At 44.5% G+C, this 18,082-nt stretch overlaps 1 protein-coding gene across 3 annotated transcripts; it reads right to left on the reverse strand.

Moving 5' to 3' along the window:
- Positions 1 to 822: 822 nt before the first annotated feature.
- Positions 823 to 16,804, reverse strand: LOC311624020 (L-threonine 3-dehydrogenase, mitochondrial-like). Of its 3 annotated transcripts, none has more exons than XM_084886780.1 (10): positions 16,614 to 16,712; positions 12,483 to 12,593; positions 10,733 to 10,932; positions 9,250 to 9,292; positions 8,525 to 8,595; positions 6,519 to 6,668; positions 6,248 to 6,420; positions 4,740 to 4,830; positions 2,133 to 2,402; positions 823 to 1,328 (listed from the first exon to the last, which is right to left on the reverse strand). In XM_084886780.1, exons 3-10 carry the CDS (start codon positions 10,917 to 10,919, stop codon positions 1,189 to 1,191), a joined length of 1,125 nt encoding a protein of 374 aa, XP_084742906.1. In that variant the 5' UTR covers positions 10,920 to 10,932; positions 12,483 to 12,593; positions 16,614 to 16,712; the 3' UTR covers positions 823 to 1,188. The 3 variants fall into 3 exon arrangements, with proteins under 3 accessions (XP_084742906.1, XP_084742905.1, XP_084742904.1); XM_084886779.1 differs by having other exon boundaries at positions 12,483 to 12,600; positions 16,614 to 16,659; XM_084886778.1 differs by lacking the exon at positions 12,483 to 12,593 and having other exon boundaries at positions 16,614 to 16,804.
- Positions 16,805 to 18,082: the final 1,278 nt, after the last annotated feature.

Consider the following 18,082-nt stretch of genomic DNA (forward strand, 5'->3'; position numbering starts at 1 on the left):
GATCAGGGCCATCTGTGGGGCAACTGGTGGGCTGGTGATCAGGGGGGTGGGCCTGGCTGGCACTCGCCTTGGCTGGTGGCCTGGCTCTGCCTGCTGGCCGGCCCCACCCCCTGATCACAGCTGCTGGTCACCTCCCTCTGCGGGGGAAGTGAGGTTGGTGGGGGAAGAATAGTGCATGTCATAATGACCAGTTGTTCTGCAAGGTTGTTCCACCATTTGGTTGATTTGCACATTAGGGTTTTATTATCTAGAATGGTTTCAGAGTAGCTCTTCTGAAGCCTCAATCTAAGAGTGCATAAAACAAAGGCTGTAACAAAAAAGTTCTCAGAAAATAGTGTTTGGAATTGGTATGAACTAGTGGACCTGAGCTGCAATAGGACAACTGGCGGCACTTAGATGGCCATTCCCATTTGAGTCAACTTGAAGAGGTGAGCCCAGAAACCTGAATATTTAGATAAGCTCCTCTGGGAGGCAGACATTGCCAGGTAAGGGAATTATACTCCTGCTGATCACCACTTAGCTCACCAACAGGAAGGCAATCAAAATAAGAGAGGCACTACCCTTCAGTGCTTACATCGTCTTTGCTAACCTTAATTTCCTACAGATACGCCTTCTTACAGAAAAATATATGAGAAGTGATAATTTTTGAAGAAGCGTTAAAATCTTTTGAACACTACGAACATGGGATTAATAAACATATCAAACATGTTTTATATTCTGATAGGATGTAAAGAGTACTTTTAAATAGGGGATCATCTTTGATATATATAGTCTTTAAAGTACAATCTTTTGTCTCTAGTCAAGAGAATAGAGACTTAAAAGTGATATTTAAATTGAATTTAATCAAACACAAAGTGTCATATAACTTCCACCTTCCCAGAAATAGTCATTTCATCTTATTTAAGGACATGGAAATTATTGTGACCTAAGTCTTCATTCTGGAATATGAGTGTTTGGACAAGTTAGGCACACAGCAAAGAGTTAGAAGTTCTACCACCAGAACAGCATTTTGAAAATGCTAAAGCCAACTCGATTCTCCATCCAGCAATTCAATAAGAACTGCTAAAATTTAGTTTAATTAGGCCTCGACTCTGGATACTCTAGGTGTTTGGTATCTATGACTTTGGGGTCATTACATTCTTCCCTGGAGAGCTGTCCATGATACACAAGCTCTTCTTTCTGAGTCATTCAGTTCGTTTGGGCAACTCTACTTTCGGGATCAAGGAAGCTCAACATTGTGGTCACCAGCTCTGGAAGGTCAAAATCATGTTTCCATCCCCAGTCCTTACGAGCATTGCTGTCATCGAAGTTCATCGGCCAACTCTCCGCTAGGAAAAGGTACAGAAAGAGTAGGTTAAGGTTTTCAGGCTCTAGAATTGCAAAAAGGCCTAGAACACTTTATGTAATAGTCTATCATACAAGGTACCACAAGAGAAATTCCCCCTTTGAGCAGACCAGAGCAGCTGCTAGGCGCATACACAGTCACTCTCTTAGATTAGAAGATTGTATTATACATCTACTGTCAGACACTGTGAATTGTCACATACTATTAAAATCTCACACAAACTCATAAGATACGAATCTTATAGGCAGAGGCTGTGGTAGGCAAACTGCCACATGCGGCTCTTCGGCCCCTTGAGTGTGGCTCTCCCACAAAATATCATGGCCTTGGCAAGACTATTTAAAGAAGTGGCGTTAGAAGTTTAAATTTAAAAAATGTGGCTCTCAAAAGAAATTTCAATCGTTGTACTGTTGATATTTGGCTCTGTGGACTAATGAGTTTGCCGATCACTGGGCAAAAATGCCCAGGGCCACAGAGTGACACGGTCACGGCATTTGAAAATCGAGGGCTCCTTTCCTGCCATGTCTGCTTGTTACATGTTGAAACTGTAAGATGGTGAAATGCTGACAAGCTGTTTATTTGGAATGAAACTATTCCACCCACTTTAGATATCATCTCCCAAAATGGCAGCGTCTGAGGGCTCTGACTCAACAGCTCCTTCTCCGGAAGGTGCCAGGACCCCCAGGAAGGCTTCATGCTCTGCTTATCCTCCGAGGATGATGTCCCCAAGGGACTCAGTGCAGAGTGAAGCTTAACCTTGGTTTGAAGGGGTCTGCAATGATGTACCAACCTATGGCCTGTCGAACAGAATCCACTTTGTACGTGATCTCGAATTCCGGCATGTGCTTAAGAACCTCCTGGGCCAGCTCTTCCGGGCAGAAGCTCATGGCATTGATGTTGTAGGTCCGAAGAGAGAGGGACTCTGCCGGGGCCTCCATGACTTCCAGGGTGGCCCTGAGGCAGTCATCAATGTACATCATTGGGAGCCTCGTGCTGGGTTTCAGATAGCACTCATACTTGCCATCCTTAGTGGCATCGTGGAAAATCTGGACTGCATAGTCTGAAAGAAAAGTCCTGTCAGTGGCTCTTCTTAGAACAAAATCATGAGTGAGTCTCTTGGATTAAGGCAGTTGTTCTCAAACATCTTAGCCTCCGAACCTCTCTATTCTCTCTCTCTCTCTCTCTCTCTTTTTTTTTAATGTATTTTTATTGATTTCAGAGAGGATCGGAGAGGGTGAGATGGATAGAAACATCAATGATGAGAGAGAATCGGTCAGCTGCCTCCTGCACACCCAACACTAGGGATCAACACCACAACCCAGGCATGTGCCCTGACTGGGAATTGAACCGTGATCTCCTGGTTTATAGGTTGACACTCAGCCACTGAGCCATGCCACCAGGGCCCTCTCTGTGCTCTTTAAAAAAAAACACTGAGGACCTCCAATGAGATATTTTTCATGTGAATTATATTAATATTTACTGTATCAGGAATTAACTGAGAAAAATGTTTAAACATTACATTTTAAAATGACAATAACAGACAATTATATATTCATATGTATGACATTCTATATGAAAAAGGAGGTATTTTCCAAACAAAACAAAAAAAATTTAGTGAGGAGAATGGCATGTTTTATGCTTTAAAAAAATCTCTTTACTGCCAAGAACGGTTTGGCTCAGTGGATAGAGCATTGGCCTGCGGACTGAAAGGTTCCGGGTTTGATTCGGTCAAGGGCATGTACCTTGGTTGCGGGCACATCCCTAGTAGGGGGTGTGCAAGAGGCAGCTGGTCGACGTTTCTCTCTCGTTGATGTTTCTAACTCTCTATCCCTCTCAATTCCTCTCTGTGTAAAATCAATAAAATATATATTAAAAAAAAAAATCTCTTTACTGTCTGGTTAAGAGAAGACCACTGTACCCTATCTGCTTCTGCATTCAGTCTGCTGTGCTACTGCACATCATGCAGCCTTTGGGAAATGCCACAGTGCACTTGGAGAGTGAAAAGGGTAAATAACAGCTTACTCTTGATATGACAATAGTTTTGGACTCTTGGGCCCTTTGAAAGGGCCTCAGGGATACACAGGGGTTCCCATACTTGGAGAAGCACCACTCTAAGGCAAGGGTGTTTTAATTAATTAATAATGTTAATATTGACTTGTTGTTCCACCTAGCCACGCATTCACTGGAATGTGCTCTGACTGGAGATTGAACCTCCAACCACCTGAGCTATCCAGCCAGGACTAGGCAAAAGCTATTTAAAAGTAACCAAAACCAGCCGGGACTGGTTTGGCTCAATGGATAGAGCATCGGCTTGGGGACTGAAGGGTCCCAGGTTTGATTCCGGTCAAGGGCATGTACCTTGATTGCAGGCAGATCCCCAGTAGGGGGTGTGCAAGAGGCAGCTGATTGATGACTCTCTCTCATCGATGTTTCTAACTCTCTATCTCTCTCCCTTCCTCTCTGTACAATAGGGGTGTCGAACTCAATCAGAGAAGGGGCCAAAATCCAGCCTAAATCGCGGGCCGAATGGTTTACTGAATAGTCATAAACTGACAATGTCATAAACTGACAGCGGAGTGCAGTGATGACAGCGCGGTGCGGGCCACATTGCAAGGCCTGGCGGGCTGGATTTGGCCCGCGGGCCTTGTGTTTGACACATGTGCTGTACAAAATCAATAAAATATATTATAAATAAATAAATAAAAATAAAAGTAACCAAAACCAAAGCCTCTTTTAAAATCCCTCAGATTTTTCAAGTAACTGTTATAGTGTAGCTCAGGACCCTTCATAGGAGAAGGAATTCTAATGTAGGAGTTAGGAAATATAATGTGTGCTTGAGCCTAAATGAATAATAATCATGGTGATGCTTATTTCCTTTTAAATATGTCTTCCTACACTATGAGTAACAAATTTGTTCCTGAATATTAACCGTTTGATTCCAGCACTGTGCACCAAGTGGCCCATCCTGAGCTGGGTTTCCAACACCGGCATAAGCCGCCCTTAGCAAGTGTAAGTCAATAGTGTTCCATGAGCTTCTCAGATGCACTTCCTGGAGAGGATTCAGAAACTTCAGTGAGCATACCTCTAAAGAGACAGCAGATCCATCACACTATTGCCTATCTTACAAACAAAAGAAATAGAAGCTCTGGTCTGTGCGGCTCAGTTGGATGATTGTCATCGCATGCACCAAAAGCTCTCTGATTCCCCATCAGGGCACATGCCTGGGTTGCAGGCTCAGTCTCCAGTAGTAGCCATGCAGGAGGCAGCCTATCTATGTTTCTTTCCCACACTGATGTTCCTCTCTCACTCTCTCCCTTCCTCTCTATCTCTAAATATCAATTTTTAAAAAACATTTTTTTTTCTTCTTAATAAGAAAGAAATAGGAAGCAACACTTACCAGTTGTCCCTCCTCCAGGTTCAGAGTCAGCCGAAATGATGCCAGGATATCTCAGGCATCGGAAGTCTAACCCATACCGGTAATAATAATACTACAAAAGGAAGAAAACTTAGTTTAAAAAGAACCTTTCAAATCAGATAGAGCAATACAAAGAAATAACAGCCTTTTTTCTGAAATATCATCCCATGCAGTTATATTAAAATTCTGCTGAAGAAAAGGAAGACTCTAGAATTTCTAACAGACTCGTTTTTCTTTAATAAAGAACTTCAACTTTTATCTTCAAAGAATCATCATCTTGGGTTACATCAACATTGTAAATAGTTCTCCGGGACCGGTTTGGCTCAGTGGATAGAGCATCGGCCTGCGGACTGAAAGGTCCCGGGTTCGATTCCGGGCAAGGGCATGTACCTTGGTTGCGGGCACATCCCCAGTAGGGGGCGTGCAAGAGGCAGCTGATCGATGACTCTCATCGATGTTTCTAACTCTCTATCCCTCTCTCTTCCTCTCTGTGAAAAATCAATAAAATATATATTTAAAAAAAAACTGTAAATAGTAACTCAGCCCACAGTAGGGATTTCCACCCTTTTCTGGGGGAGAGTCCCTGCTCATTGCCCTGCACAATTCTCCCTAAGCAGGTCCCTGCACGGCAGCACTGGGAAGAGTACAGGGGAGGACAGCGGGTGATGGGAGAGCAACGACTGTGACATCAGCTGAAGGATCAGACACCAACTAAAATTTGCTAGAGAGTTATAAAGACAAAGAGTGTAAAAGAATACACTGGCAGTTTGCTGAGTTGATTGGAGCATCATCCTATATATCCTAAAGTTGTTGGTTTGATTGATGAGCAGGGCACATACCTAGGTTGTGGTTTCCATCCCCAGTTGGGCCCAGCCGGCATGGCTCAGTGACTGAGCATCAACCTATGAACCAGGAGGTCACGATTCGTTTTCCAGCCAGGGCACATGCCCAGGTTGTAGGCTCGATCACTGAGGGGTGTGCATGAGGCAAGCCAATCAATGATTCTTTCTCATCATTGATGTTTTTCTCTCTTTCTCCCTTCCTCTCTGAAATCAATAAAATGTATTTTTTTAAAATCCCCAGATGGGCCCTGCAGGAGGCAACCAATCATTGTTTATCTCTCCCTCTCTCTCTGTCTCTCTCTCAAAATTAATAAACAAAAATAAAAAAAAACATATCTTCAGGTGAGGATTAAAATATTATTTAAAGTTACCAACAACAACTACCAATAATGGGAGAAGAACGGAACAAATAAAAGGGCAGCAAATGCCCTTTGAGCAGCCTCTAGGAAGTGTTGAGTGGTACCATATGGCTGAGGGCAGGGGCATTCTTGTGGAGCTATCTGTACATGCCGTTTTGCAAACATAATCAGTTTATGAGCATTTTGGGGGGCTGGGATGGGGAAGGGGAAGTCGCTCCAAGGATAAACCAGCAGGTGTCTGAGGCAAAAGAACAAAAATGAAAACACGGAGTCATCTTGCCATGCGTACCTCTCCCATGAGCTCGGCGTGGACCTTGGAGACCCCGTAGATCGTCCTGGGTCTCTGAATGCAGAGATCAGGGGTTGGGTCCCGGGGAGAAGTAGGTCCGAAAGCTCCGATCGTGCTGGGCACAAACAATCGCAAATTGTGTTCCAAGGCGATGTCCAGAACATTATGCAATCCTGAAACCAACATCACAGTATCACAACTGAACAAACTCTTGCTGAAGAACTGGAAAAATCGACAAACAGGTCATACTGGGCAAGACCCAGAGACTTACCGGTGATATTTACTGCTTTTGCCAAGGATACGTTTTTTTCTCCGACCGCACTGAGCAAAGCGCCATAGTGAATCAACCAGGTGATGCGGTGATTTACCACTATCTCTCGGAGATTCTTGTAATCCAGAACGTCGGAATAAATAAATGGGCCTACAAGGAACATGGTGAAGCCACAGAAGTGAGAAGTTCGGGGTTTTAAAAACTAAATGGTCCTCCCCACTCCTTGACTTGTGAATTCCTTTAATACCAACTTGGTAACTGAACCACTTCGACACTATTGGGCATTTTATTTATGGAAGAATCACCAACCACAACCGCCTCACAGCTGACAACAGCTAATGCTTCTAAGGACTCAGACTTGCAGGCACTGCTCTAAGGGCTTTCTGCATATGTAGCTCTCACACAGCCTTTGAGGTAGATACGGAGGCACAGAGAGGTTAAGAACTTGCCAGAATCAGAGTAAGTTGGAGAAATATGGTCACAACCAGGCAATTGGCTCCAGTCATCATTGTTAACATCAACCCTACATGCAGAGTGATTTCACTCTGCTTAAAAGTAACATATTTTTAAAGGAAGAAGAGAAATGGGTTTAAAAACCAAAACAAAATACCGTGGTACAGAACAGTGATTTTCAACCAATATGCCACAAGAACTTTTAAAACATGCTCTTTAGTCTGGGGACCTGACCTCTTTTTCCTTGGATTGTCAAATAAAAAAAAACGGCCCTATTCAGTTTGGCTCAATGGATGATAGAGCATCAGCCTGCAGACTAAAGGGTCCCAGGTTTGATTCCAGTCAAGGGCACATGCCAGGGTAACCAGTGCCATCCTTATGCAGGAGGCAGCCAATCAGTGATTCTCTCATTATTGATGTTTCTATCTCTCCTCTCTCCCTTCCTCTCTGAAATCAATAAAAATATATTTTTTTTAAATGCAACAGCCAACACAACAATAGCCATCTGGTATGAATGAATCAAAATTATAACTATTCTTTTTGTCAGATAGGCAAAAATATATATTTTAGAGTGTCACAGAATTTTAGTAATTAGTTTATGTGTACAATGAGATGTAAAGGTTGAAAATCACTAGTATAGAAGAACCACAAATCATGAATTTATAGTACCCTGTTAATTTGGAGGTAAAACTGATTTTATTCAATGCCAATTTTCCCATTATAGCAAATTACCGTTCTTCCCCTCCATAAACAGCAAAAGAATGGTATTGAACCAGAAAGAACTAGAAGACATTATAAAAGTATTTCTGATTTAGTGGAGTTAGGAGAGTTTGAGATTTTTTTTGTGTGTATGTGCATGTGTGTGTGTGTGTGTGTGTGTGTATACACAGTAGATTAAGAGCAAGTCTATGTTGAAATATGAGGATTAATTTCTCAAAAATTTTAAAGTTCCTCATTATAGGATTTGAGTTTTGTTTGCTGGTTCTCTGATCCAATAAGTTAACTAAAAACTAAAAACTAAAAAACAAACAAACAAAAAAAACAAAACAGGAAATGCTGTTTTGGCTGGTGTGGCTCAGTGGTTGAACATCGACCTATGAACCAGGAGATTGCATTTAGATTCCCCATCAGGGCACATGCCCAGGTTGCGCACTCCATCCCCAGTAGGGGGCATGCAGGATCAATGATTCTCTCTCATTATTGATGTTTCTATCTTTCTCCCTCTCCCTTTCCCTTCCTCTCTAAAATCAATCAATATATATATGTTAAAAGGACAGTAATCAATGTTTTTATTCCAAAGATACTACTCCACGTGATAGCCAAAGATGTTATTAAAAACTTTACATTCAGCACTCTCATATTCTTGTCACACTTGAATGAGCAGCAGCATGACTATAGACATTTTACAGAACTACCAAGGACACATATGTGCCTCAATACTTCTCCTTTAATGCACATGCCTGGTTAAGAGCTGTGGCACACAGATTCCATGAGCTGTTTCCCTAACTGCACTTTGGAAAGTAAAGATAAAAACAAAAGCAATGATCTCTCACCACTATGGAACACCTGGTCGGAGGGTTTTCTTATGTCAGTCAAAATCACATTTTCCGTCCCAAAGTGTTCCCTAAAGGGAAAATCAATACACATGAGTTGGTACAGCTAGGATATAATTGGTTCTATGAAAACAGTCTTTCAATTAAGAACTATAACTTGCAATCAGCCTCTGAATCCCCCTTATCTTCCCCCATGCCTTTTCTCCCTCTTCTTTCCAAACACACACACCATCAGTTCTGACCACACTCAGGCCTCCCTCTCCCTTTCACAGCCCCATCTTCTGTTCCTACTTCCACCCCTTAGCATCCCTATATTTGCCATCAATTTCTTCTCTGTACCCATAAGTTTATCTCACCCCCCCCCCATTCTTCTCTTCTTGCTCTTATTTTTTCATCCCGCTCCCTCTAAATCCAACACTATTCCTTGTCATACTTCCCTCTGCCCCTAAACATCTAAAAATCAAGTGATTCATTTAGAGTTAGGTGTCTTACTCTGTCTAAGTGAGAAAAGAGAGGGCGCAAAGGACCAGTGTGGGAGATGTTGAGCCAAAAGACCTGCCACAGTGTCTATGATATTAAGAGGCCAAAGGAAATATATTCTAAACAGCCACTGTAGATATGCCATCTTAAAAATAGGAAGGGGGAGGACAGATTAAATGGTACCAAATACAAAGGTCCTATACTCAAGAACTCAGATTTCAAATTTCTGCTTTTAGGGTTCTTACCTTAATAAGGTAGCAAGCCCCACTCCAAGCTGGCCAAGACCCCCTAAGAAAAGGGGGGGGAAAAGTAAAACTTTAATCCAAATCTAACCAAAGCAATAATTCCCAGAATGGAATAATGAAATAAGGCTATAGTTATAATCTTATCTAATTAGATAAAATCCCAGGTTGGACTGATAGAATTGAATTACCTCCTCCAAGTGAAGACAGAAATTGATATAGCTAAGATTAGTTCCAGAGACAAACCTCTCTCCAGCACAAAGTCGCTGGAGGGAAGAAAGGGTGTAAGAAGAGAAAAATCACAAGAAAGCCAGACAACCTCCTAGCTCTTGGGGCCAGAAGTTTGTTCCCAGCTTTGCCTTCATTATCCGATCGCTCTGAAGCTTGTCTACTACTAGTGCCAAAACACTCAGACAAATATATAGTTTGTCTCAGTCTCTGGTGAGGTTTCCCAGAACCCCATCCTCCATCAAAACTGGAGTGGGATGTGAAAGGAGAAAGAGGGGGGACAAACCAAGAAGGTATCTGAAAAAAGGGGCAGATAAATGAGTCAACAAAAAGGCATTAAAATCAATAAAATGGCATTAAAAATGTCACTGATAGAAATGGGAGAGTTGGTGGGGCTGGGAGCACATTTGAAGGAACATGCCATAAATTTCATTTGGGAGAAATGAATGAGGCAGGAAGAAACAGGAAGTAGGATTTCTTATAAACACAGGTTAACATGGGACTGAAACCAGGCCCAATGATGCTCACATGGGCCCTGGAAGATGCTTTGTTGGTGGACGTAGGAGGGAGTAAAGCAGCAGACAACAAGCTGAGCGAATCAGAGAGCAAAGTGCAGAGGGGAACCCACAACACTTGAAACCCATTCACAGCAGAAGAGAAAGAAGCAGTAAAAGGAACACACACACACACACACACACACACACTGTGAGGGATGTAATAAGGATCATGACTAAAAGCCAAGGCAGTAGAACTGAGACCACAACAGCTTTTGGTCCCCCAGCTACCTAGTTCCTCCCTCAGATAATTAAAAATTATAGCAGGGAGCCCTGACTGGTGAAATTCAATGGTTAGAGTCTTTGATTCCAGATCAAGGGCACATACCTGGGTTCAAATTCAATCCCTGACTCCCTTTAGGGCAAGTGCAAGAGCCAAACAATCGATGTGCCTTTCTCACATTAATGTTTCTCTCTCTCTCTTTTCCCCTATCCCTTCCTCCCTTCCACTCTCTTTGAAGACCAATGGGTAAAACATCCTTGGGTGAGGATTAACAACAAAAATTATGGCAGGGAAAACAAGAGCTGGCAACAGTGATGAAATAAAGATCAAAGATTTGCAATATTCTGGAGGAAGTCAAAAGCAGAAAAGATAGTCTATGATTAATAAATGTTCTCTGAAAGCATGTCAAACATTCCAAAAACAAATGCACAACCATGCAGAAGCTGCACAGAAGATAAAATAATCAAGCCACAAACTCAACCTGTAATTAAGACCCGTGGTGGCCGGTCTGTTCCAGATAGAGACCCAGAGTGGAAGTTGGCATCTGCTGGAATGTGCCAAGAGGAGGTGCCCAGGACCCGGCCAGGCAGGACAGCTGCTCTGTAGCCACCGGCAGGGCTCTGCAGCATCTGGCCCACAACTCGCTGCAGCATCCTAAGGACCGGCATTTTCTCAAATACCCTGCAAGAAAAAAGGAGCAGAGTTCATTGTGGAACCTTTATGTCCCAAATCCTCATAACACAAACTCCTTAACCAGAATTAACATTAAGATTGTCAGCTCACTAGGGAGTGGGCAGGGAGAGGCCAATGGGGGTGGGGGGGAGGTAATAGACATATGTAACATTTTCAAAAACAAAGAATTAAAAAAAATTGTCAGCTCACAAGCAAAGCCATGTTTTGGATTCATGAATTGAACTAAAGAGACTGCTGAGTGTGCCAGTCAAGAGCCCACTGGAGCAGAGCCCTGTGAAAAGGGGATAAACTACTCCTCATGCAAAGTGCAGGCAAACAAAAGCTGGACGGAGATTTAGAATTGGAAGTGTACAATGCTGGCATCAACTGGGCTCTCATGTCACCACGGACTTTACCACATATAAGGTCATACACACCAAAAACACTAAGTCAATGGATCCTAGAGAAGGCTTTAATACTTACAACTGTTATCAACCTGTCTGTGCTCCATCACAGAGCACAGATAGGTCCCACGTTAAATAACACAGTGCCGCCTAATCAGCACGGCTCAGTGGTGGAGCATTGACTTATGAACCAGGTCAAGGTTTGATTCCCAGTCGAGGCACATGCTGGGGCATGCAGAAGGCAGCAGATCAATGATTCTCTCATTATTCATGCTTCTATATCTCTCTTCTTCTCCCTTCCTCTTTGAAATCAATAAAAATATGCTTTTAAAAATAACAATAACATGCCAAAACCGGTTTGGCTCAGTGGATAGAGCATCAGCCTGTGGACTGAAAGGTCCCAGGTTCGATTCCGGTCAAGGGCATGTACCTTAGATATAAAGGGGGTATGTAAGAGGCAGCTGATCGATGATTCTCTCTCATTGATGTTTCTAAATTTCTATCCCTCTCTCTTCCTCTCTGTAAAAAAATCAATAAAATATATTTTAACAATAACAATAACATAGTGCTCTGTAACACTCAAATGTTACCTTGAATGAACCAGACTAGAAAAGCAGATGATTAGGGTAAAATGGCCCCCAGCAATATTCAGTAAGCTGTGACTAATTTCTGTTTCAATGCCATCACTTTAGGAAGAATCATTTAGAAAAATCTATTTTCTTCTCAGATCATGCATATTTTATTTCAGTCTGGCTCCTCCTCTCCTTCAACTTTTGCACTGACTGACCCTGAAATCAGTTCTAGCCTCAAGAGGTCAATCAAGATGGTCCAATTAGCTCTGCTGGAGTGGCTCAGTGGTTGATCATTGACTTATGAATCAGGTGGTCACATGCCTGGGTTTCGGGCTCAACTCCTAATAGGGAGCATGTAGGAAGGAGGGGGATAATAAATCTCTCTCATCATTGATGTTTCTATCTCTGTCCTCTCTAAAATTAATAAAAATATATTAAAAAAAAAAAAAAAGATGGTCCAATCATACATAGATTGAGACTGGACAATGCATACAGGGCTTCCATTTTCCCCATTCCATCCCCAGCAACAAGGTAGGCATGTCACAGGAGTAAATCAGAGCCCCACAACTTGCAAACTTCCCACCTTCTAGTGTCAAGCCTTTAGCACTTGCAAACAGCCCCGTGGCCTCTACTTCCCTCAGTTGTAAGACTTCCAGCAGAACTGGCAGATGAACCTTCAGAGCCGACTCTGGTGCTGTACCCTCAAAAGAGATAACCCAGATTTCAACCATTGTATATTGTACACCATGAAAGGAGAAAAGGTAACCACAGTTGAAAACATTTCCAGTTTAGGATCTGAATTTAGCCTACTGCCACACTCAACTCAGTGTCTTGAGTAGATAACAGTAATTCTAAATTAAAATGCCAGAGGTAGCCGAGACCAGTTTGGCTCAATGATAGAGCGTCAGCTTGGGGACTGAAGGGTCTCGGGTTCGATTCTGGTCAAGGACATGTACCTTGGTTGCGGGCATATCCCCAGTAGGGGGTGTGCAAGAGGCAGCTGATCGATGACTCTCTCTCATCGATGTTCTAACTCTCTATCTCTCTCCTTTCCTCTCTGTACAAAATCAATAAAATATATTTTAATTAAAAAAATTTTAAATAATAAAATGCCAGAGGTAGCAGCTTTCTTGTAATCCTTAAAGTCCAAATTATAGGGGGGAGGGGGGAACCTACCTTCTGAAAACATATGCTTTAACACCCTTTTATGAGCCATAAAAGGTTTAGTTCTTTAGGACAAAGAAAGAAATAAGGTGGGTGTAAGCATGGGGACATCTGTCAGATCAGTGGCTTATTCCCCAGTATCAGATAGAGTCCTACAAAGTTCCCAAGGCCCTTGGTCCCAGCTAACTTTCCCAAACAAGCAGGAGAGAACTCTCACTGACACACCTCTGGCTCCATGCTCAGGGTCAGGATTGGAAGGGAGGCATCCAGGGTGTGCCATGTTACAGAAAAGGCCCAAGCTTCTCTTCAAGCCTCCCTCAGGAGACCTTTGGGAGATCGTTTTTCAGCCAATCTTGACATCTGAGTCCAGGTAAGAACTTTGATTCTCAAAGTCACCTCTTTTAGCAAGTTCAAGGGGATCACGAGGAAGCCAAGAAATTAGATTTACCAGAACAGTTGGAACTCAAAGAGAGTTCTCAATCCCAAAAACAAAGTAAATGGCAACAATTTAAAAGGTTTGCTTTTTGTTTGTTTTTAAAGGTTGAGGAGACTACAGTCAGGGAAAGGCAAACCTTGAAAATATGAAATAGGTACAACTCTATTCATCTCTTCTTTTCCTTCTTTAAGGGTTTGAAAGCATGAAGGTACAAATTTCTAATTGAATATAAAACTTTTTAATTAAATAATTCATATTATTATTAAATTTATTAGTATACTAATTATTATTAGTGTACAATTCATAATTGAGTTAATACATCATATTTCACCAGTGTTACTAGCTAACATTTGATGCTCACTAGTGTGGAGTGTTTACTGCACTATCAAATTAACCCATGGCAGCCACCACCCCTCTTGGACCCAATTATTAACCACCAAGCGGCACTAGTGTCCCTATTATGGGATTGCTTTAACGCTGCATGGCCTTTAAAAACAGAAGCAAAACAAAACATTTCTAACCACCTACAGCATATAGCTTTTCTAAGTCACGATTATATTGCTACTGCAAGTTCAAGTTAATACGTAAAAGGCAGCAGTTCTCAAGTTTCCTGGTCTTAGGACTCCTTTATACTCTTAAAAATTGAGGGCTATAAAGAGCTTTTCTTTATGTGGCTTATATCTAAGAATATTTTGCTGTATTAGAAAGCAAAACTGAGAAATGTGTGTGTGTGTTTTTTTAATATAGTTTTATTGATTTCAGAGAGGAAAGGAGAGGAAGAGATAGAAACATCAATGATGAGAGAGTATCATCCATTGGCTGCCTCCTACACAGCCCACACTGGGGATTGAGCCGGCAACCTGAGCAGGTGCCCTGACCAGGAATCGAACTGTGACCTTCTGGTTCATAGGTCGACATTCAACCACTGAGCAACTCCAGCTGGGTGAGAAATGTTTAACATCTTAATTCATTTAAATCCAAAGAACATATTAACATTTGCCTTTGGCCTTGATCTGTTGTTTTGATTGAAATATATGAAGAAAATACATACACACACAACAAAATAGTGGGAAAAGGGTTTGGTCTTTAAAAAGCCTTTCAGATCATTCCAGATACTAGTTTTTAATGTCCAAAACTCAACACATGATAGTTTCTTAAAGGTTAGTTGCCATAAGAACAGAAGCCATATCAATGAAATTTTCAGAACCCAGTATATTGAAACCCACTGGTCTATTTAATGCTTTGAATTGATTTGTTACCCCTACCTGGTTTTGTAATTTCCTGCATTGGTCTTTTGGAAAATATTGGTTCAGGGAATTATGCAGAGCTTCCAAATGTTAAAAGCACTTCACTATACAATATCAAAATCTTACTCTCTATCTTTAAATACTGAGAAAGTCTCAGGCTCACGGTGGTGGATACAAGTTAATTGGCAACAAATGCCATTAGTTTTTTCCTTGAAGTCACAGATTCACTTGTTGTTGTTTTAGAAAATTCTAATTCTCCAGATATGAATAACCATAGTTTCTCATTCTTTGAGCAAAAGTGGTTCTCCATTGGAGGAAAAAAAAAAGTGTCCAGTCTTGGCCAAGTAGCTCAGTTGGTTAGAAGCATCGTCCCAATAGACAAGGTTGCAGGTTCAATCCCCAGTCAGGGCACATACAAGAATCAACTAATGAGAGCATAAAGAAGTGGAACAATAAACTGATATCTCCCCCGCCCCCCTCTCTCTCCTTTCCTGTCTGAAATCAATACAGGGCACTGCTGACCAGGCTCACCTTCACGTCCCCTGGATTCTCCCACACCTTATTCTGTTTTAAACACCAATCATGCTTATCAAACACATTTGCAAAGCAGTCTCAGCTGTCACTCTTCTGGTTCGTGAAATAACACGTGTTTTCTTACTACCCTGTTTCCCCGGAAATAAGACAGTGTCTTATATTAATTATTTTCTCCCAAAGTTGCGCTAGGTCAAATTTTCAGGGGATGCCTTATCTTTCCATGCGCTAGGTCTTATTTTCGGAGGGTGTCTTATTTTCGGGGAAACACGGAAGTAAAAACCCAAGGCAAAACCAGGCACCTGATAACTCCTGGGAGTTGAAAAGCGCCTGCCTTCCTGAACTCTCACCTAACTTCCTGAAGCTGGGATCCTTATTCCGTTTCACAGGATTAAGTGGCCCGACCTTAATCCGCTAGACACTAAGCGAAGAGGGGAGGAAACCAGTTTCAGTGAGTTTCAACCCTCCTTCCGCCACTCCCTCTCTTCTCCAGAGAAGAGATGTGATCAGATACTTAGGTCAAAGAGGAAACTCTGTAGGTTGCGCAGGGGGCATCTTCCTCCAGGCTTTATGGGGGAAGAGGGGACGGGCCGGATCGGCCTGGAGGGCTCTAGGTCAGGCGCCGCACCGCCTCCCTGTGTGAACCTGTGTCCACTACCACGCCAAACCTCAAGTTTCTCCATCCTTGGAAAAGGGGCGATGATGGGACCACCCAATTAGACTGTGGGAAGAATTTAGCAGCTCTTCTCGGTCATCCTCAAGGTTCCATTAGGAGCTGGAAAAGGGCGATCCGAGAGATCACGAGAGCCAGGAGGGAGCGGAGTCTCGGAAGGAGGTCTGGCACCCCTGCCCGGGAGGGGCACCCGGGAAGCCTCGGAGCCTGGAGCCCCACGCCGGTCTCGGGCCGGTTTCAGCCAGGCTCAGGTTCCCGGTGGAAAGGTGGGATCCCACCCTCCGGGGAGATGGCGGATAAACCGATTTTAAGATAACTCCCGCGCCCCCGCCCCTATTACCTGAAGAGGGGATGGGGGCGGGGGGCCGGGGAGCAGAAGGGGCGCCCTTCCCCAAAGTGCAAGGGACAGGGTGTCGCGCCCTTCGGACCCCTTCGGACCCCTGCAGAGCCCGGGCGCTCCCCCCAACCCGGGCGCTGACTTCCCTCCCGGCTCCGCGGCGATGACTGGGGACCCGCGCTCACCCCCCGGGAGCCCATAGTTACACGGATCCGGACACCCGGGCTGGGAGGGGGGGGGCGGGGGGGAGACCCTCGCGACGTCCGCCTTGGCTCCCCAGGATGGCCACCAGGGGAACCACCGCCCCCCCAGGCCCCCGCACTGACCTGCGGACGAAGTAGCCCAGACTCGCGGCGCCGTGGAGCCAGTACATGGCCGGGAGCCGGAACGCAGAAACCCTAGCCGGGGCCAGGCGCGCGGCCCCTTTATCCTCGCGGCGCCCAAACCCGGCCCCCCGCCTCCCCCCACCCCCTCACCGCGGATTGGTGTCACCCTTTGTCCGCGCCAGGTCACCTGTGGGTGGGGCTCGGGAGAGGGGGAGCGCGCGGGTGGAGACCGAAACCCTCTCCCTGCGGGTCCCCATGGACGACTCCTGGCTGCGCGCGCGCCCCTGACTTCTGTCTGGGACCCACCGGGTGGGGAATTCGGGGACCGCGACTCCTGCAGCGGCGCTGCCAGCCTGCCCGTCTCCCCACCTCCGTGTGGGCACCGTCGGGAGGGGAGGGGGCAGCTTCCAGAAGGCCTTCCCCTAAACGGAAACCGGCCCCTCCCCTCGGCAGCCCCCTTTCTCCCTCTCCCCGCAACCCGCTCAGGATGGCATTGGTGGCACCGCAGGCAGTGGACCAGGAAAGAATGCCTGAGATTGGGAGTGAGGAGATAGGGCATGGAGAGAGACCTTGAGCGAGTCACTTCACCACGTAGTGTTTCCCACTTAGTTTCCCACGAAGGAGAAACAGCTGTCAAATTGGCTTCCGAAGCCAGGGACCATTGGAGTCTGCATCACCTGGGAGCTTGTTAGAGATGCCAGGAGGAGGCCCCACCCCAGTCCTGGGAGTCAGAATCTCCCGGGGGTGGGCAAGGCCCAGCGGCGTGTTTGAACATGACCTACGGGTGATGCGGACAGCTCTGAAGTCTGAGAAGCAGGAGCTAAGGCACTGGTTCTCAGACCTCGCTTCATGTTAGTTTCACCAGGGAGTCTTTGAACCGCACAGTGACCAGGCTGCCCTCAGAGCTAATACGGTAAATCAGAATCTCATTGAGGGGGTGGGGACGGGAGGGAGTAGAAGTATGGGATATACATTTTTTTAAAAAAATCTTAATTACAGATTTGTAGCCTCATAGAGATTATTAAGGCCACTTAGACCCATTTCACAGTGGGACAGGCACCCCAGCCAGAGCCATGAAGATATTTGGTCAAGGCCAAGGGGACCAGAATGCTGACCCAGGTACTGGATCCCTGGCCTTTCTAATACACATCATATCATAGAGTTCTTTTTTGTTTTCTTCAAACTTTGTGGTGGGGTCGGAGATGACCCTGAACTTATTCCGAGTGGGGTTACAGGCAGGGATTTCGCCAAGTGGAACAACCCACTGATATTGCTTCTGGTCTGGTTGATTGGGAAGGGGGGCGGGGAGGGGAGGGGAGAAACCGGGCTTCAACATTGATTCCTGAGGACAGGGCAAGGAGGAGGGTTGATTTTCAGGGGACTGAAAGGTGGGTGGTTCCCAGCTACCTAGCATCTATTTCCTCTCTTCCCCATGGATATAGTCGGGCATGAATACCATTAGCCTTCTG

Source organism: Pipistrellus hanaki (assembly GCF_964339955.1).
Source record: "Pipistrellus hanaki genome assembly, chromosome: 5".
Classification (NCBI taxonomy): domain Eukaryota; kingdom Metazoa; phylum Chordata; class Mammalia; order Chiroptera; family Vespertilionidae; genus Pipistrellus; species Pipistrellus hanaki.